We start from the raw sequence: 20,795 nt of genomic DNA on the forward strand, positions 1-20,795 counted from the left end.
GCTGCCTGGAGGTTGCGTCCCGTGTGACCCAAGTGAACAAAGCCAAACAAGAGCTAATGCTGGGATGATTTATTATTCATGCTTTTCTTTTCTTTCCCTCCTTTCCATACACTCGCTTGCTTCATGTACTTTTTATCACCATTTGTTTAGGGATTGCCTCGGGCTATGAAAAGTACTAAATAATGAATATTGCTGCCTCACATGAACTGCCAGACATGTCAGACGACTTTTTTTCTTCATCCAAGTACAGGGGTGTTCAAAGTGCGGCCCCCAGGCCATTAACAGCACCAAACTTGTTTATATTCCTGGCTCACAGCGTACTGTATCGTACACCAAATTCAACGACAGCACATTGCACAGAAAGCAAAGACACAGTCCAAACTCTCCCAGAAATGCCACATGAAAACCAAGATGGCCGACTAGCTTAGTGTCTGCTTTCTGTTCTGATGCATGTCTAGCCCATCAGGCAATGACATCACCTCCCAGGAGGTCATGGCGAAGATGAGCATTCTTGCAAAAGCTCAAATGTTCAACCAACGGTGTCCAAAGTGCAGCCCGGGGGCCATGCTAACTGTTAGCATGCTATCATTTTAGCCATTTTATCCATGTATATACTACAGGTATATACAGCTATGGTATGATGTAGGGACATTGAAGGACAGTCTTGGCATGTTTGATGTGATCATGCTAACTGTTAGCATGCTATCATTTTAGCCAATTTTCTCATGTATTTACAGGTATATACAACTGGCCTGATGTAGGGACATTGAAGGACATTCTTGGCACGTATGATAGCATGCTAACTGTTAGCATGCTATCATTTTAGCCAAATTACCCATGTATATACAGCTATGGCATGATGTAGGGACATTGAAGGACAGTCTTGGCATGTTTGATTATAGCATGCTAACTGTTAGCATGCTATTATTTTAGCCAATTTACCCATGTATGTATATACAGCTATGGTATGATGTAGGGACATTGAAGGACAGTCTTGGCATGTTTGATGATAGCATGCTAACTGTTAGCATGCTATCATTTTAGCCAATTTTCTCATGTATTTACAGGTATATACAACTGGCATGATGTAGGGACATTGAAGGACATTCTTGGCACGTATGATGATAGCATGCTAACTGTTAGCATGCTATCATTTTAGCCAATTTACCCATGTATATACAGCTATGGCATGATGTAGGGACATTGAAGGACAGTCTTGGCAGTTTGATGATAGCATGCTAACAGTTAGCATGCTATCATTTTAGCCAATTTTCTCATGTATTTACAGGTATATACAGCTATGGTATGATGTAGGGACATTGAAGGACAGTCTTGGCATGTTTGATGTGAGCATGCTAACTGTTAGCATGCTATTATTTTAGCCAATTTACCCATGTATGTATATACAGCCAGCTTGGCACGTTTGATGTGAGCATCCATCTCCAAGTGAAGCACACAAAGCCAAGTGAAAGTGTCAAGTCTTTTATTAAAACAGGTAGCTATACTGTACATAGAAAATACATTTCACAGCTGACAATGTTCAAGTTTTCTGCGGCGGTCACGTCTGATGCGATTATTAAAGGAGGAGATGATCCGTGGCGTAAATAGGTCCTGTCAATCAGGATAGAAAAGTCAAAGCGATGGCGACGTGTGCAAAGTGACATTGCTTCAAACGAAGGCGTGAAAGAAAGGAAATCTACTTGTAGCTTCATGTCGTCGTCTCGGAGTTTCACCGTGTGTCAACGTGAATCCAACACAATCCAAGACATTTTTCAATCAAATCTGGTGACAAAGTGGCATCGTCTTTACCTTGAGGTCAAATGTCAGCAAGTGACTGGCACAGTTTTCATTCAGGATGTACAGCGTTGAAGGCCTTTCATAAATACGTGGACATTCTTTAAAAAAAAACCACCAGGATTAAAAAGCACCGTTAAAAATACATTCACAGGTCAAGTGGTGAGGTTGGTCACTTTCTGCAGGACAGCAGTGCTCAGGCTGAGGGAATGGTCTTGAGGGAAAAATTCCCGGAAGAGGAATGACAAAAGCATCTGGAAAAGAGGGAGGGAAAAATAATAATAATAATGATATTACACTTCCAACTCTGTAGGTCTTCAAGCATCTTCAAATCATACACAAGCCGTCATGCTGACATGCTAACTTTAGCATGCGTTTCAAAACAGCCCAAAATGATACTCTGCTTCCGTTAGCATGCTAAAATAAGTTAATGCATGATAGCATTAAGTATTTCTGTGTTTGTACTCGCAGTTAAAACTCGGGATGCTAACATCAGCACGCTATCATGCAAATGTTGGCATGCAAACACCAACATGAGCATGCTATCATGCTAATGTTAGCATGCAAACACCAACATGAGCATGCTATCATGCTAATGTTAGAATGCAAACACCAACATTAGCATGCTATGATGCCAATGTTAGCATGCAAACACCATGCAAACACCAACATTAGCATGCTATGATGCAAATGTTAGCATGCAAACACCATGCAAACACCAACATGAGCATGCTATCATGCTAATGTTAGCATGCAAACACCAACATGAGCATGCTATCATGCTAATGTTAGAATGCAAACACCAACATTAGCATGCTATGATGCAAATGTTAGCATGCAAACACCATGCAAACACCAACATGAGCATGCTATCATGCTAATATTAGCATGCAAACACCAACATGAGCATGCTATCATGCTAATGTTAGCATGCAAACAGCAACATTAGCATGCTATCATGCAAATGTTAGCATGCAAACACTAACATTAGCATGCTATAATGCAAATGTTAGCATTCAAAAAGCAACATTAGCATGCTATCATGCAAATGTTACCATGTAAACATGTTTTTCTCAGTTCTATTGATAAAAATGGCAAAAAAATACTACAAATGTTTGCACGCTAACACTTAGCATTGTTTCTATAAGTTTGAACTAAACAGTTTTAAAAATGAGCATGCTAATGTTAGCATACTATTTTCTTGCGTGGGTTCTAGTGCTAAAAAGATGCGTGTCCATGGAATCTAATGAGCGTTTGCGATGCAGAGGATAAAACAGGGAAAAGTGCCTCACATAAACCAGTGCTTTGTTTTTGCCAGCGTCCTGGAAAAGGTTCAACACGTTCTCCATGTCAGTCTTCTTGAGGACAAGGTAGTGAGAGTCTAGGAGAGAAGAAAGCATCAGCCAACGTCACGCAGCCACGATGGCTCATCCCGCCAGCGTCGTACATCGAGCACTGACGAGGTGGTGCGCTCGCTCCCGGCTCTCCTTTTTCTCCTCTTCCGTGCGGGGGGGCCCCGGGGGGAGGGGATCCGGAGGCCATACTTTGTCGCACAGAGTGTTGACGTAGGCGGCCGTCTCCGCCTCGGTCGGGTTGATCTTGTTCAAGAAGGAGTTGACTTTCCTGCGGAGACCAGGAGAGACCGCCGCGAGGTCAGAGGGCGTGCGTGGGGAAGGAAAAGGCGGCGACCTCACTCACTTTTTCAAGATGGGCATGACGGGTTTCAAAATGGCGTCAAATATGTTGATGAGAATGGAATTTCCTAGGAAGACGACAGCAGCGTTAGTCGTGGAGCTCCCAACACACGGACGCCAACATGCTGGCCGCCAGCAGCACGCGGACCCCAGCTTGGAGGCAGCCTCTCCTCTATTGCAGCTATTCATCCATGCTAAGCTAAGCTAGCATTTCACTCATTTCTGGGAAACATGGATATCATTGTGGGAATACAGACGGAATAGGATGGGAATACAGTAGGGATGTCTGATATCGGCTTTATTGCCAAAAACCAAGATGCAGATATCGTCCAACTCTGTGTCCGATATCGATATCAGCCGATATCATCCAACTCAGTGTCTGATACCGATATCAGCAGATATCGTCCACCTCTGTGTCCGATACCGATATCAGCAGATATCGTCCACCTCTGTGTCCAATACCGATATCAACCGAAATCGTCCACCTCTGTGTCCGATACCGATATCAACCGAAACCGTCCAACTCTAAGTGTCCGATACAGATATCAACTGATATCACCGACTCTGTGTCGATACAGATATCAGCCGATTTCATCCAACTCTCAGTGTCCGATACAGATATCAGCCGATATCATCCAACTCTGTGTCCGATACCGATATCAACCAATATCGTCCAACTCTGTGTCCGATACCGATATCAGCTGATATCACCAACTCTCAGTGTCGATACCGATATCAGCCGATATCATCCAACTCTTAGTGTCTGATATCGATATCAGCAGATATCACCAACTCAGTGTCGACACCGATATCAGCCTATATGGCCAACTCAGTGTCCGATACCGATATCAGCTGATATCGTCCAACTCTGTGTCTGATACAGATATCAGTCGAAATCCTCCAACTCTCAGTGTTCGATACAGATATCAGTTGATATCGTCCAACTCAGTGTCCGATACCGATACCAGCCGATATGGTCCAACTCAGTGTCCGATACCGATACCAGCCGATATCGTCCAACTCAGTGTCCGATACCAAATCAAATGACTTAACAAGGAGAAATGATTTGGGGAAAGAAAAACACAAAAATTGAAAAATCTGAATAAACTCGGAATAATGTAAGGGAAATGTTAAGGATACATGGAGATAGGGAAGACCCGGGTTGGAATCTCCGCTCGGCATCTTAGTGCGAGGTGGGGTCAGGAACCCACCTGAGATTTCCTTCAGCAGATCAAAGATGGCTTTGGTGGCCTCCAGCTGCTCCCAGGATCCTTGGCTCCTCGGCTCCTTGTTGGACGCCTTCTCCTTCTTGGTTGACCTGCCGCTGAAATGCAACCAGGACGGCCCCTCCGTGTTCCCCCCGTCAGGGTCTCCGTTTTGGCCGCAGGAGGTGGGCGTGTCATCCGGATCCTCCTCGCTGGGGTTTTTAACGGAGGCCAGAGATTCTTGGGATTTGGAGCGTGTCAGACCCTTGATGATCATTTTGAAGTGTGTCAAAGGGTTGTCCGAGTCCTCCGACTTGTCCCGCCCACAACTCGGACTGGAGGAATCGTAGTTTAAAGATGATTGTGGTTCCTTCTCTGCTTCGGCTTCCTCAGGCGGATCCAGCAGAGGCTCGCATGGCGAGATGACGATCGTGGGAACTGAAAGGCCGTGAAGGACGCAGGCGGTCTCTGAGGTGGCGCCGGGATTTGAACCTTCCGTTGTGCTCAATTCTTTTGAAGCTTCTGTCAGCGGGATGGAGGTCTGTGAGGGGAAAATGAAGCAATTACACATCAGGAAGACACACACCACGGAACACCATGGAACCCCTTGGAACACCTCAAAACACAACGGAACCCCTCAGAACATCAAACATCATGGAACACCACGGAACCCCTTGGAAACCCTTGGAACACCATGGAACCCCTCGGAACACCACGGAACCCCTCAGAACATAAAACATCATGGAACACCACGGAACCCCTTGGAAACCCTTGGAACACCATGGAACCCCTCAGAACATAAAACATCATGGAACACCACGGAACCCCCCGGAACACCATGGAACCCCATGGAACGCCTCAGAACATCAAACATCATGGAACACCACGGAACACCACGGAACCCCTTAGAACACCACGGAGCCCCTCAGAATATCAAACACCATGGAACACCATGGAACACCATGGAACACCATGGAACACCATGGAACACGATGGAACACGATGGAACACCATGGAACACCATGGAACACCATGGAACACCATGGAACACCATGGAACACCATGGAACACCATGGAACACCATGGAACCCCTCGGAACCCCTCAGAACATCAAACATCATGGAACACCACGGAACCCCTCGGAACACCATGGAACCCCTCAGAACATCAAACATCATGGAACACCACGGAACCCCTTGGAACACCACGGAACACCATGTGCAGCGTTAGCCCTGTGGTACTGCTGCTACTACAGTACTACTACTACTACTACTACTGCATGTTCCTAGTTGATCCGAGAGATGAGAACGATGCTAAAAATAAAGCCCAGCCATTCCAATCGGATCCAAGCGGTCTCATTATCGGACACGGAGCCCTTTGCTCTCCAGCCATGGTGTTCCGTGGTCCAACACGGCATACGAGATGCATAAAAGCTCCGTTTAACGTGTTTCCCCTCCAGACGCCACTTAGGATGACAGCCGGTTGGCCCGTTTGGCTGCGCTGGCCTCTCACAGGAACAACACAGACGCTTGGCGGGAAGACGCCCGTCATGGAAGAGAGCTTCTTTGGATTAGGAACGACTTTGATGTGGACTCCTCTTAGCATCCCTCAGATAGCGTCCTTGCCTTCTGGGGAATCTTCTTAGCAACATGGTGGGAACATCAACAGTGGGCTACCGTGGATACATGAGGTACCCCCAGGTAAGGTATCCAACCAGGATACATGAGGTACCCCCAGGTAAGGTATCCAACCAGGATACATGAGGTACCCCCAGGTAAGGTATCCAACCAGGATACATGAAGTACCCCCAGGTAAGGTATCTAACCAGGATACATGAGGTACCCCCAGGTAAGGTATCTAACCAGGATACATGAGGTACCCCCAGGTAAGGTATCTAACCAGGATACATGAAGTACCCCCAGGTAAGGTATCTAACCAGGATACATGAGGTACCCCTAGTATCTAACAGGGATACATGAAGTACCCCCAGGTAAGGTATCTAACCAGGATACATGAGGTACCCCTAGTATCTAACAGGGATACATGAGGTACCCCCAGGTAAGGTATCCAACCAGGATACATGAAGTACCCCCAGGTAAGGTATCCAACCAGGATACATGAAGTACCCCCAGGTATCTAACGTGGTCCCATACTACTAGAGCCCCCCCATCGTCGACTTTGAACACACAAAAAAAAGAAAAAAAAGTTACCTCTTCATCCTCCTGACCTGGGGTCAGGAAGTAAGCCAACCCGCTCAGAAGACCCCAGACGCCCCCGTAATGTTGCTCCTCACTCAGCAGCTTCTCCAGAGGACACAGGAACTGGAATACGGGCTGAGTGTGTCCAATCAGAGGGTCCCGTACCAAGTCCTGGGAAAGCAAAGATCAGGTTCAGGATGGACATGGAGCCTTGGTGGTGCTTTTTGGAGGCGCAATAGGTGCGCCCCATGAGGTGTATTCTTATCCTCGTCTCTTTTTAGCTGTTTTGATATCTTTAGAATCTCCAGGAAAGAGAAAGGCATGTGTTCCTGTCTCATAGGAAGAATGTGGATGATGCTTTAAGTCATGGACGATACCCAAGTCCCTTCTTCCTCACCTGGAGGAAGTGCTCTACCGAGAGTTTGGCTTTTTCTTTGGCCTCATCGCTGACCTCCATCTCGTCGAGTTGGAAGATAGCGGGTAAGCTGGTGGAGTCCTGGAAAATGCAAGTGTGTCATTTTTGCGTACAGAGAACACAAACAGTAAAATTATTGTTAAAATTAACAGTAAATTATTATATACTGCTGGGTTCTACATTCTTCCCTTTTTGGGTAAATTCCCAGAAATGACATTTACAGTTGATGGTGCCAACCATTTTAGTCTTAAAGCTTCCTCTTTTACAAAAGAAAACCTTCCAGTATGGCTGGGATATGATGAACATCCAGCAGCAACACATCATTTCGGCATGACTATGAAAACTCTACTGACTTTTTTACTCTTGTTTACTCTGCTTTAGCTGAGACACCAACATTAGCATGCTATCATGCTAATGTCAGCATGCTATCATGCTAATGTTAGCATGCAAACACCAACATTAGCATGCTATCATGCTAATGTCAGCATGCTATCATGCTAATGTTAGCATGCAAACACCAACATTAGCATGCTATCATGCTAATGTTAGCATGCAAACACCAACATTAGCATGCTATCATGCTAATGTTAGCATGCAAACATCAACATTTGCATGCTAATGTTAGCATGCAAACATCAACATTTGCATGCTAATGTTAGCATGCTAATGTTAGCATGCAAACATCAACATTTGCATGCTAATGTTAGCATGCTAATGTTAGCATGCAAACATCAACATTTGCATGCTAATGTTAGCATGCAAACATCAACATTTGCATGCTAATGTTAGCATGCTAATGTTAGCATGCAAACATCAACATTTGCATGCTAATGTTAGCATGCTAATGTTAGCATGCAAACATCAACATTTGCATGCTAATGTTAGCATGCTAATGTTAGCATGCAAACATCAACATTTGCATGCTAATGTTAGCATGCTAATGTTAGCATGCAAACATCAACATTTGCATGCTAATGTTAGCATGCTAATGTTAGCATGCAAACATCAACATTTGCATGCTAATGTTAGCATGCTAATGTTAGCATGCAAACATCAACATTTGCATGCTAATGTTAGCATGCTAATGTTAGCATGCAAACATCAACATTTGCATGCTATCATGCTAATGTTAGCATGCAAACATCAACATTAGCATGCTATCACCAACATTAGCATGCTATCATGCTAATGTTAGCATGTAAACACGTTTTTCTCAGTTCTATTGATAAAAATGGCAAAAAATACTATGCATTTTAGCATGCTAACACTTGATGGAACACCCGATGACATCACTTCCGGAACGGAGGCTGAACTGTGAGAGCTAGCTCGTCATTGCTAGCAGATCCACTGTAAAGGTCGTTCTTGCTAATATTCCGTTTGCTTTCAACGTAGAACATCATTCCAAAGAATACGGACGCTAGTTAAGCTGAATGAATCATTTGAGGGGCGCCCACGTACCTGCCACCTGTTTCGGAAGTAGATGAATTCCATGTATTTCTTCTTGATGTCCCAGTGTAGATTTTCAGGGCTGTCCCTCTCCTCCAGGTGAACCGTGAAGATGAGCTCCTCATTTTCCCACTCGGCCTACAACAAACAAACACGCACACCAACACTCCAAATGTGCTTCAGAGATAAAATACCGTCCAAGGACAAGCTTTCACGGAGCCTCTGCAGACAAATCACAGGCCCCGCGGGGCACCCCCCGCACCCCCCCGTCAGGATATTTATAACTCACATGAGGGATGCTGACAGCCCAGCAGCCCACACGCCACATTTCATAGGACAGCTTGAATTCCATCATATCCTCTTGGACGCTTGTCAGGTAGTTCTCCAGATCGCTGTCCTCCTAATGGGGTTTGGCCGCGGAGCGACAATGAGTCTGCCATGTTTCACAAGCGGCGTGACGGAGTGCGACGACGGGCCTCACCCGGTCCGACTCGTGCTGGCTGTGAACCGAGCCCTCTCTGCTGCTGACCTCGTCCTCGGTGGACGCGTCGCCTTGGGCCGCCATCAGCCTCAACACCAGCTCCTGCTCCAGCTTTTTCATTTTCTTCTTCTTGGCTTTCTTGGTCTTCATCTTGTCCACAAATTTGGACCAGCCTGCTTTTAGCTTGTTACCTGCCAGAAGACGGAAAAGCAGATCAAACAACGAAAAACTCCAAAGTCATACAATTAGGAGTTGAATCAAAACAATCTGGACAAGATGCCCTCAAAATCCTGGGAACCTTCAGCTCAGTGGACAGAATAGTGTTTTGCTTTTACTTGGCCCTTTTTTCCACCAGAGAAGGTACCAGTGATGAAGAAAAGAAAAAAAGTGTAACGATAGCCATAGAACAGGAAGTGGAACTTACAAAGCGTCTGGTTGCCGAGTACAATATCTACAACAAAACGTCAAGCACTAAAATTGCGTCATTCACATCAAAACACATTCAAGCATTCTACAACATGGGGTGTCCAAAGTGCGGCTCGGGTGGCCCACATTGTAAAAATGCAACTCCCTGCAAACAAAACATAAAAACGGAGGGAAGGAGTAGAAATATTTACCAAGAGTTATTTGTTTTTCGCTACAAATATCGAATCATAGGAATTTTCCCACCAAATGTATGAAATAAACGCATTTACTGACAAAATAACAGCCAAGGTCAAAAGAGGTCAGTGGACAAAAAGCGGCTTCTTGCCGTCTGTGGCGCTGAGGCAGCCTTCTCAACATCAGAAGGCGTCCATGAACCAAAAACATGATATGAACGGTTGCCCAAATCGCCCTGGTCTAGCCCAGCAAGGTGTACTGTATTCGGGCACATGTTCCGAGCAGTCGCGTTAGGACAGGCCCTTAGCGCCACCATTAGGAGAACCAAGAAGTTTGGTGTGCTGCCCCAACAGTGCAGAATATGCCGTCTGATTGGAGATTTTTTTTAATGTGAGATTTATGGGTATCATGTGATCATTTCCTCATCATGTACCCCGACTAAAAGAGAAGGTCTGTACCATCATCTGTCCATCAATGTCCTAACATCTCTTCCCCCACGCATCGTTTCATGGCGTCCACCAGCGTGCTGCTTCGCCTCCAGGCTGACCAACCACACCAAGCGACACTCCCCTATTGGGCCCGCCCCCGGAGACACACCCACCAGGACATAAATATGAAAACTCCACCCCGAGAACTGGAGAAACCTTTTTTTTTTGCTTTGTTATTGTTTGGTAAAACATCTACAGCAACCAAGAAGAGTCCAGCTGCCTTGCTTCCATCTCGTTATTGCACAGACGAGGCAGACCTCATGCTGTGAGCGGTGAGCGTGTCCACCCCCAGACAGCCCCCCCCCCATCTCACATTTACAAAGGATATATCTCGGAATCCTACCTTGACCTTTGGTAGAAAAACATCAATAAAGCAACATAGTGAGGAGGCATAGCAACGCTTTGGTGGTTAAAGAAGCTGACGAGAAGACCTGATAGATGATAGATGATAGATAGATGCTGCACCTTCTAGTAGGCTGCTTGTTTGTCTGCATCATGTAAATTCTTGGGCGGTGATAGTCTCGTATGCACAGGGCTCATTATGACACCGTAATGATTGTTTGGATACAGCCCGTCGTCAAGGCAGCGAATAAACGAGATTATATTAGCTCAAACAAACAATAGACAGCGGGGACTTCCGCTGTGATAATACAACGCAGGTCTGACGGCGCACCGTGGAAAAAAAATATGAAAATACTGTATAAACAATACTGATACTTTTATGATGTGTACATGATTTCCCTGTGGGACACCAAGATGTTGGAATAAGAAAAAAAACATGAGTACTACCAGGAGAACCAGAGTACAGAGGGGGAGGAGTCGCCTGCTGTGGCCTGGTAAGGTGCACTGTATTCGGGCACACGCTCCGAGCAGCATATGAACCAAGCCGCACCAATATAGTTATTATTATAGTAATGGTAATGGTTTTATTTCATTTGAACATGCATCAGATTCCAATTGAATGCATCCCATAATCAGTTCCTAGTTCCACATGTCCAAGAGGAGTAGGAAGAAGCAAAGCTTATTAAATCCTACCCCTCCATCTGGTACTTTTACAATCACTAACTGTTACATTTGTTCACTTCCTGCTTTCCATAATACAGTTTAAGGTTTTTTTTTGTTTGTTTTTTAAAATAATGTAGTACGAGTAGGATTACGACGGCTAGCTGCTAGCTGGCTAGCGAAAGGTAAAGCTACATAATGGTGCTGTCTTTTTGTTTTTTCTTTTCTATGTTGCTTTCTTGTTGAGGTGCCTTCAATGCAGCCAGGAAAGAAGCTCCACTAATGATTGAAATACTGTATTAAGTACTATAGTAAGTACTAAGTAAGTATTAAGTACTGTATTAAGTATTCCACGTTATCATGAATGGAGCTGTTAAAGCCATAACATTTGTGGATTGTGTTCTATAGCAGGATTTCTACGTGGAATGGGTGTGTCCCATAATGTGCATTCATGAGTGTTGTGTTCATGTCCATCAGGACTGTGTACGATTCCAAAAGGTGCATTTTGCTTTAAGGATGGTGTAAAAGTATAAATACGCAATAAAAAAAGACCATGAAGCCCACCTTTGCTCTTCCCTTTGATCCTGCTCCCGGTCGGAATCTCCGCTCCCTCCGAGCTCCTGGAAAAGACAAAAGACAACAAGTTAGGTCAGCGAGGAGGACAGAGAGGTGGATGTCACGTCCACGCGTCGTTACTCCTCACCCTTCAGCACGCTCGCCCTCCTCCTGCGACGAGGCCAGAGAGACCTGCTCCGGGTCGGAGGCGCACAGCTCCTCCATGGACCCTTTGGGTGTCACGCTGTCCAGCTGGCTCACCACCAGCTGGTTGAGGTTGTCAGGGTCAGACAGCCATGTCACCAGCAGGCCCAGGCCTGGGGGGGCAACAGACACTCGGTGAGGGAGGGTGTCTTACACAAGCAAGGCCGTGTTGATGGACACCAGCAGATATATATTACTCTACAAATATGTATATTTATTATTATGATCACATATTCCAATCTCCTGTCTACATGCACCGCTATAATCAAACAGAATAGTCCATGGGGCATGCGCTGTAAAACGTAAACAACATCACGTGATTCATCCAAGATGGCGGACGAGAGCGATTACCACGGTTGTTGGGACAGTTGCTACACGTTTTTTTTTAAAGCAGCAACTTGAACGTTCAGGTCTTATAAAGTTTGGATCAAAAACGAACTTTCCGCTGTAGTCCGAAGTGATGACTGCTCGCCGCCATTTTCAAAACCTAAGCAACGTCTGCGTGTTATGTCACAGCTGAGCATGCGCTGACAACTTTCCGATTGAGCAGGTAGAAGATACCTCAATCGGATTTGGGAAAGGAATATTCCACCCCTGGGAATCCCATTATATATTCATTGGGATTGGCACTATTCTTTGGGAATGAGGTGTATACAAAAGGTTAGATTCTTTCCGTTTTAGCAAATAACCCAAAATGAATTGGAATATTTGGGTCCATGTAAATGTGGCTACTGTTTCAAATCAACATATGGTTACCATAAGTCCACAAACGCTTCAGGCCGGGTGGCTCCACCCCCAACATCCTGGATCTACCCGCCTCCGGGCAGCACACCAGGGCGCTCAAAGAGTGTGTCCAGGTACAGTGCACCTTGCTGGGCAACACCAGGTTGGCCCCACCCCCTATATCCTGGTTCGACCCGCCTCCAGGCAGCACACCAGGGCGCTCCAAGAGTGTGTCCAGGTACAGTGCACCTTGCTGGGCCACACCAGGTTGGCCCCACCCCCTATATCCTGGTTCAACCCGCCTCCAGGCAGCACACCAGGGCGCTCAAAGAGTGTGTCCAGGTACAGTGCACCTTGCTGGGCTACACTAGGTGGCTCCACCCCCTATATGTCCTGGTTCTACCCGCCTCCGGGCAGCACACCAGGGCGCTCCAAGAGTGTGTCCAGGTACAGTGCACCTTGCTGGGCCACACCAGGTTGGCCCCACCCCCTATATCCTGGTTCAACCCGCCTCCAGGCAGCACACCAGGGCGCTCAAAGAGTGTGTCCAGGTACAGTGCACCTTGCTGGGCCACACCAGGTTGGCTCCACCCCCTATATATCCTGGTTCTACCCGCTTCATGGCAGCACACCAGGGCGCTCAAAGAGTGTGTCCAGGTACAGTGCACCTTGCTGGGCTACACTAGGTGGCTCCACCCCCTATATATCCTGATTCTACCCGCCTCCGGGCAGCACACCGGGGCGCTCAAAGAGTGTGTCCAAGTACAGTGCACCTTGCTGGGCCAGGCCGGGTGGCTCCACCTGCTCTCTAGCCTGGTTCTGCCAACCACTTGGAGAGTGTACCCAAGATGGGCCACTTTCCAGGTTCCAATGTAAGCTGGTCCTTTAAAGAGCAGTATCCAGGCGGCCATGACAGCCCAACTTTTCTGTTTATGTAATATCTTTCTGTGTTCTTAATATCCCCTGTCCTGACATGGAAAGATGCAAAAACATACAAATATTTTTTTATGTTGTGGGTGTGGCTTACATGAGGAGGTGCTATGTTGTCGGGAAATGACGGTACTAGGTAACAAGGGAGTGGAGATACACAAAGGTGCACACGGCACCTCTATATTCCATATTTTGTCATATCCCAGACGTCTAATATGTTGCATGAAAGCATCTTTTAAGAAAGCTAGTCCTGCTATCAGCATGATGGCCAATTACAGCTGATACAAACGGCATTATGAGGGAGAGAATTGCCGTGCGTGATATTGCCAAGCCAATTATGCGGTGTATAAATACAACGTTTCATCAATACTTCATTCATTGGGTGCCGGCCAACAAAAATAGGAGCAAGGCAGCCTGGACTTGAGAGATAATTCTTCAATTATGGTTGTAAAAGTCATTTATAGCAAACGCACGGCAAAGTGTGTCGCACAGAAAGACTTGCAAAAAGATTAGAGATTTTATGTTTCTGTGTTTTCTGTTTAAAGACAAAGCCCTGAAGGCGCTAAAGTAAATCTCTGCAGAAAAATGCTCCAAAAATGGATGTTCCAGTTCAATATTGGAACTCATCTAGCCTTCATGTTGGCTTTTAGACGGCTTAAAGTGCTTTTAATTAACCTTACACGCGGTTTAGTGTGTCTGCAGCTTTAATTCTAATACCGTGTTTGACCTCGCCCGTCACCCCAACGAGCTCCATGGTGAACTTAACCCACTTTGACATAAACACTGCAAGTGTGCACTTGTCCGACATACTAGACATAGTAGACGCCACAACACAACATGGCTGTCTAATAGTGGACTAACACTCGAGTTGATGTTATTATTTAATCAGATAGTCGGCAGCCGAGGGAGATTACATCCCGGGTTCCTGTGGAACATGGCGACTTAGCATCCCGCTGCTGGGGTTGCATCATCAGGCCGCGAGAACATGTGATGGCACATGGATGGACTTTTTTTTTTTTACTACACTCGTATGGCTGGACTGCGGATATTTAATGGTGGTTGTTGGTTTGACTCCCTCTTTGTTATGTTCGCAATGCTCCAGCAATGGCTGCAGTATTTTATGTCAACACAAAAACATGCTTTGTTGTGTTTTGGCCGTCTAAAAGGTGGTAATACTTTTAAAGTATTTATACACTGGCCATTTTATCAACACGTACATGCTGTACGTGACACTGTTGCCACTTGAGCGATGCTCCACGGTTCCACCCCCACTGAATGCTATCAATGTTTGTCACACGAGCATGGCTATTCTTCCGGTATGTGCCACCAGCTTCCCCAGAAATTCCATTATGGAGTTTTGGCATTGCCCTGCTAACAAACACTGATCCTCAATACTTCATGGAGGTACGACAACAGAATCCCTTGAATGCATCCTTACCCTTTAAGGCAACTATCTCATTCAAGGCACAGCGGTTGAGTTCCTGGCTCCAGAGATGCTCAGGCAGAAGGTTACGCACCAGAACATCAGAGAGCTCCCTGAGCAGAGCCATCTCCTCAACTCTGCAGCCGAACATCACCTCCCTGGTAAAAAAAAAAAAAAAAAAAAAGAGCAGATGAAGAACATTCAGGGTTTAATGAACGGCCTGCAATGATGTTCACCATCACAGACGTGTAAGACTCCATTTTGGCAAGAAAAACAGCTACCACTGCAGGTAAATCCCATAAAAGGTGGTCAATTATTCATAGGTGGTAAAACATCCTGATACATTACGGGGGGCAAAGAGCAGCAAGGCAGCGAACGCATCAATTTGGAGGGTGTTAGAACATACACCCCCCCATGGGGACACTATACATTCCGGCTGAGTCTTTGTGTTTTCATTTGTTCGGACACTGAAGGTATTTTCCATGGGAAAGAATAAAGGAAAAACAATAAAAATATGTGATAGGTCTTTCATTTTAACTCTTATAAATAAAACTTCCCATCAATTCCAGATTATGAGCGGCTACTTCTGCCAAAAATCCAACATGGTCACCTGTCGGACTGCTTTGCATTGTGCAGATGCTGCGTCAGAATCCGAATGGAGCCCACCACCAGCTGGCAGACGTCAAAGTCTCGCGTGTGTGCGATCACGCGGTCGATGACGGTGTCGAATTCCCTGCTGAGGACCTGGTGCAGAGGCTGACGCTCGAACGGCTCGGGGACGTCGTACCACGGCACCACCAGACGCGCGTAGACGCGCTGGAACACTGCGGAGACACGCCACACAAAAGGACGGTTGCGTGTAAACACCAATTATTATACTGGTCCTTCTTAAGGGATAATAAACTTTAGAGTAGTCAGTGTACAGCTTGTATAGCAGTGCTGATTTACTGAAAATAAAAAGGAAATGCAGAGGATTCGCCCCGACAACCAACACTCCCTAGGATGTTTACTTTGTCGGCAAAGTAAACAAAATGGCAACAGAGCTAAATAGCGTGCATCCATAGTAGGTCGTGCTAAAAGAAGTGCTGCTCTTTAATACGGTCGAAAAGCAGCATTTCCAGAAATGCTGCAAACATTTCACAGACGGCACACATTTCCTGTGAGAAAATATACGTCCCAAACGGCACTTCCACGACTGAATGATGACATAATGTCATAGTATTATTATTAATATATCATATTATTATGATTATTAATTAACCCCAGTCCTCTGTGGCCCCAAAAATGTTACTTCCTGTTCCTGACATAAAGCATGCATGTACACTAGCATCCATCTTCTGGGGGCGGGTGGAGCCCCCTTCACAGAAGGTTGTGCCAAAAAAAATGCTGCTCTTTAATACGGTCGAAAAGCAGCATTTCCAGAAATGCTGCAAACATTTCACAGACGGCACACATTTCCTGTGAGAAAATACACGTCCCAAACGGCACTTCCACGACTGAATGATGACATAACGTCATAGTATTATTAATAATTATTAATATCATATATTATTATGACACAATATGATTATTTAACCCCAGTCCTCTGTGGCCCCTCATGTGAAGACACGTCCATGAGGCCCGCAAAGCAGCAGACATGTTACTTCCTGTTCCTGACATAAGGCATGCATGTACACTAGCATCCATCTTCTGTGGGGGGGTGGAGCCCCCCCTTCCCAAAATCAACAGAGCTAAATGGCATGCATTCATAGTAGGTTGTGCCAAAAGAAACGCTGCTCTTTAATACAGTCGAAAAGCAGCATTTCCAGAAATGCTGCAAACATTTCACAGACGGCACACATTTTCTGTGCGATAACACACATCCCAAGCGGCACTTCCACAACTGAATGATGACATAACGTCATAGTATTATTAATAATTATTAATATCATATATTATTATGACACAATATGATTATTTAACCCCAGTCCTCTGTGGCCCCTCATGTGAAGACACGTCCATGAGGCCCGCAAAGCAGCAGACATGTTACTTCCTGTTCCTGACATAAGGCATGCATGTACACTAGCATCCATCTTCTGTGGGGGGGTGGAGCCCCCCCCTTCCCTTGTTTGATGTAACATGAGCTCCTTCCTCCTCAAAGTGTGTCAAGTCATAACACAACACGGCATTTGCTGCCACAACAAGCTTGGTGTGGAAAAGGAGAAGGTGCTGCTGTGACACCACCTTCACTCCACGACACGCAGGGGGGGGGGGGTTGGTACACTCACCTTGCTGCAAAGATCGTTTGACGTGAGGATAGTGGCAGCCAGGGGGGACTCCGGTGGGTTTGCTACCGTTTGACTCCGTGGCAGTGGGGTCCGGACCCCGGAGCTCATCCACGGTGTCCTGGTACACACAAACACCTTCCTCGTCACGATACAATGCAAAGTGAACGAGCGTGCCGACTCCATGATGGCTTTGCTTTTTAGTTCAAAGTTTCACCTGGAGTGGGTCGTCCTCGGTTTGCGTGCTGCTCTCCTGGCCGCTGTTCGCCATTAAAAGCGGAGTGGACAAGCAAAAGAAGAAGAAACAAAGCAAATACTGCGCCAGTGTGCGTCCACAGTCGGTGAAGTACCACAGCAGGCCCAGCGTCACCGCGATGGACAGACGCCATCGATACATCTTTTCCTCGTCGTGATGATTAGCCTCTCTTTCGGCCCCGAACCCGAACACGGAGCGGAATGGCGGCCCTTCCGTCGAGCCGCATCGTCAAAGTGGCGGAGAATCGGGTGATGTTTGCTAGCGAAAGTCCAAGACCGGCTGCGGAAAACATGAAACTTTTCTTAACGCGGTAAAAGCGACGCTGTGATTGGCTGATTGCTGTCCGCGTGTCACCGGGGAGAAGGCGACATCTAGCGGCCGGTCTATGTAATTACATCTACCAAAGATAGTTTGATTCTTGAATGCCGAAGCTTTGTTTACACATACAATTCATTCAATTTGTTTATTTTGTCCATTTATTTTATGATGAATATTTTCAATTAATACAAAAAACTATAAGCACATTTTGTTAGCTAAGATAGTGTTCTAAAAATACAGTGAAAATAAATTTGATGTTTCCAAATTGTCACGAAATTAAGACTCGATAGATCAGTTGCGTCTTAGCCAGCCAATCAGGTATGACGTGGATTGTCACGTGACACCAGTCTTCCAAAAACGGAAGTCTGTGTGAGTTTTCAAATTATTATCAACACCGTACATATTTTAACAAATTTATTTTTTATTCACAAATTATTTTATTCAATGACATTTTTAGCGTAATTTGATGCTAAAAACGGATTTAGTTAGCTAAAGTGTAAAAAAAAAACATTTCAATAAATGATAATATGAGTTCCATTGTTGTTTGTTTGGAGTCAGGAGGCAACCTTCAAACCTGCTCCTTGCAGAGCAAATGGAAGTCAACTTGAAGCAATGAAAGCCTCCTTTTAAAGAAGAAAAAGATCCCGATAAGCCAACTGACGTGACGGGGGAATTTCACTCTAAAGTGTTTGGAAGAAATCCAATTTCAGCTTCCACAGTCTCATTTTAGCCTCTGGTAAACTCTGGAACACTAATTGGCACAAATCAAACACCCCCCCCCCCCCCGTACCCCCCCATATGCATAAATGAAGAAGACTATATTTTAAAAGAGCCCAGAGGAGGAAGACGAGAAGCAAAGCAACTTGAGTAAATGCTCCTGTGAGGATTGAATTCTTATTGGCTTTAAAAGGGGGCGCGGCCAAAGAAAACAAGGAATCTCCAAGGAGGAAGAAAGAGGAATGATCTTCGGTTAACGTCAAGCACATGCAGGAAGTCTGTGATGGTGACTGGGCTCCGTGTTACAGAAGGTCTTATGGTAGGCAGGATCCATCTGATACAAGTGGAAGATCTCTTCCACCACTCAGGAACAAAATAGAACAAAACAATGAGTTAAAATGATGAGATTAAATGTCAAAATGATGAGATTAAACGTCAGAATAATGAGATTAAATGTCAGAATGATTAGATTAAATGTCAAAATGATGAGATTAAATGTCAAACTGATCAGATTAAATGTCAGAATTATGAGGAAAAATTAGAAATGATGAGATTAAATGTCATAATTATGAGGAAAAAAATCTGAATGATGAGATTAAATGTCAACATGGTGAGATTAAATGTCAGTATGATGAGATTAAATATCAAAATGATGAGATTAAATGTCAAAATGATGAGATTAAATGTCAAAATTATGAGATTAAATGTCAAAATGATGAGATTAAATGTCAGAATGATGAGATTAAATGTCAGAATGATGAGATTAAATATCAAAATTATGAGATTAAATGTCAAAATGATGAGATTAAATGTCAGAATGATGAGATTAAATGTCAGAATGATGAGATTAAATGTCAGAATGATGAGATTAAATATCAAAATGATGAGATTAAATGTCAAAGTGATGAGATTAAATGTCAACATGATGAGATTAAATGTCAGAATGATGAGATTGAATGTCAACATGATGAGATTAAATGTCAGTATGATGAGATTAAATATCAAAATGATGAGATTAAATGTCAGAATGCTGAGATTAAAAGTCAAAATGCTGAGATTAAATGTATGTACTTGATATATATATGTATATATACTGTATGTAGTGTTGATGAAAGCGTATGTTTGTTCTTGTACTTTGTAGTACTTTCAATCCAACAGGATGTCGGGGACGTGAATTAAAGAAAGGTCACAAGGTCACGAGCCGGCTGAGCCATGATGATGCAATTCTGTCTGACAGCTGACATTACGCAACCCCCCCCCCGCACCCCCCTGATCCGTTAACAGCCCAGCGTGAGTAATCCATTCACCTCAACGCTCAGTCCTGATGAAGCCCAGCGTGCTGTGCTTGGATGGTATGGATTATATGGATGTATGGATTATATGGATGGTATGGATTATATGGATGGTATGGATTATATGGATGGTATGGATTATATGGATGGTATGGATTATATGGATGCTATGGATTATATGGATGGTATGGATTATATGGATGGTATGGATTATATGGATGGTATGGATTATATGGATGGTATGGATTATATGGATGGTATGGATTATATGGATTATATGGATGGTATGGATTATATGGATGGTATGGATTATATGGATGGTATGGATTATATGGATGCTATGGATTATATGGATGGTATGGATTATATGGATGGTATGGATTATATGGATGCTATGGATTATATGGATGTATGGATGTTATTGATGGTATGGATGGATGGTGTGGATTGTATTGCAGTCTGTTGTCTGTAGTCTGTAGTCTGTAGTCTGTGGTCTGTAGTCTGTAAGGTCCAAGGTCCAAGGTCCAAGGTCCAAGGTCCAAGGAGAGTCTGGAGTGGGAGTCAGCCGGGCAGGAGATAAGTGAAATGAGGTCATCCCTAAATCTGGACGTGTAAAGTCAGACTTTCTGGCAAAGTGACAGACGCCCGTCTTAGATGACACTCACGGCTTTCACGGCTGATTTTGGCTCCGCCCCAAATACAAGCTGGGGGGGGGGGTGCACGCGGCGCCAAGGTCAGTGGTTCATGCAGAAAAAGGTCAAGATGGAGGTTGATTCAGGATCTTTATTTC

At 44.9% G+C, this 20,795-nt stretch overlaps 1 protein-coding gene across 5 annotated transcripts; it reads right to left on the bottom strand.

The window, feature by feature from the left end:
- Positions 1-1,467: 1,467 nt before the first annotated feature.
- LOC131119988 (uncharacterized) lies at positions 1,468-18,045 on the bottom strand. Of its 5 annotated transcripts, XM_058064929.2 has the most exons (19): positions 17,640-18,044; positions 17,426-17,543; positions 15,769-15,982; positions 15,174-15,316; positions 12,027-12,195; positions 11,888-11,943; positions 9,658-9,684; positions 9,234-9,424; positions 9,042-9,152; positions 8,765-8,890; positions 7,289-7,387; positions 6,904-7,062; positions 4,700-5,234; positions 3,493-3,556; positions 3,242-3,417; positions 3,087-3,175; positions 1,971-2,048; positions 1,810-1,895; positions 1,468-1,611 (listed from the first exon to the last, which is right to left on the bottom strand). In XM_058064929.2, exons 1-18 carry the CDS (start codon positions 17,817-17,819, stop codon positions 1,851-1,853), a joined length of 2,580 nt encoding a protein of 859 aa, XP_057920912.2. In that variant the 5' UTR covers positions 17,820-18,044; the 3' UTR covers positions 1,468-1,611; positions 1,810-1,850. The 5 variants fall into 5 exon arrangements, with proteins under 5 accessions (XP_057920912.2, XP_057920911.2, XP_057920914.2 ...); XM_058064928.2 differs by having other exon boundaries at positions 1,468-1,895; positions 17,640-18,043; XM_058064931.2 differs by lacking the exon at positions 9,658-9,684 and having other exon boundaries at positions 1,468-1,895; positions 17,640-18,042.
- Positions 18,046-20,795: the final 2,750 nt, after the last annotated feature.

This window comes from Doryrhamphus excisus, linkage group LG23 (assembly GCF_037039965.1).
Source record: "Doryrhamphus excisus strain RoL-2023G ecotype Guam linkage group LG23, RoL_Dexc_Guam_v1.1, whole genome shotgun sequence".
NCBI lineage: Eukaryota > Metazoa > Chordata > Actinopteri > Syngnathiformes > Syngnathidae > Doryrhamphus > Doryrhamphus excisus.

Bases quoted from the DNA above. Each gene is read 5' to 3' on its own strand.
- LOC131119988 (XM_058064929.2), bottom strand. From the start codon at position 17,819: ATGTATCGATGGCGTCTGTCCATCGCGGTGACGCTGGGCCTGCTGTGG. The intron at 3,176-3,241 runs GTACGACGCTGG...CTTCTCTCCTAG, and splicing joins CCACCTCGTCAGTGCTCGAT to ACTCTCACTACCTTGTCCTC. The intron at 1,896-1,970 runs GTGACCAACCTC...TTTTTTTTAAAG, and splicing joins GCACTGCTGTCCTGCAGAAA to AATGTCCACGTATTTATGAA.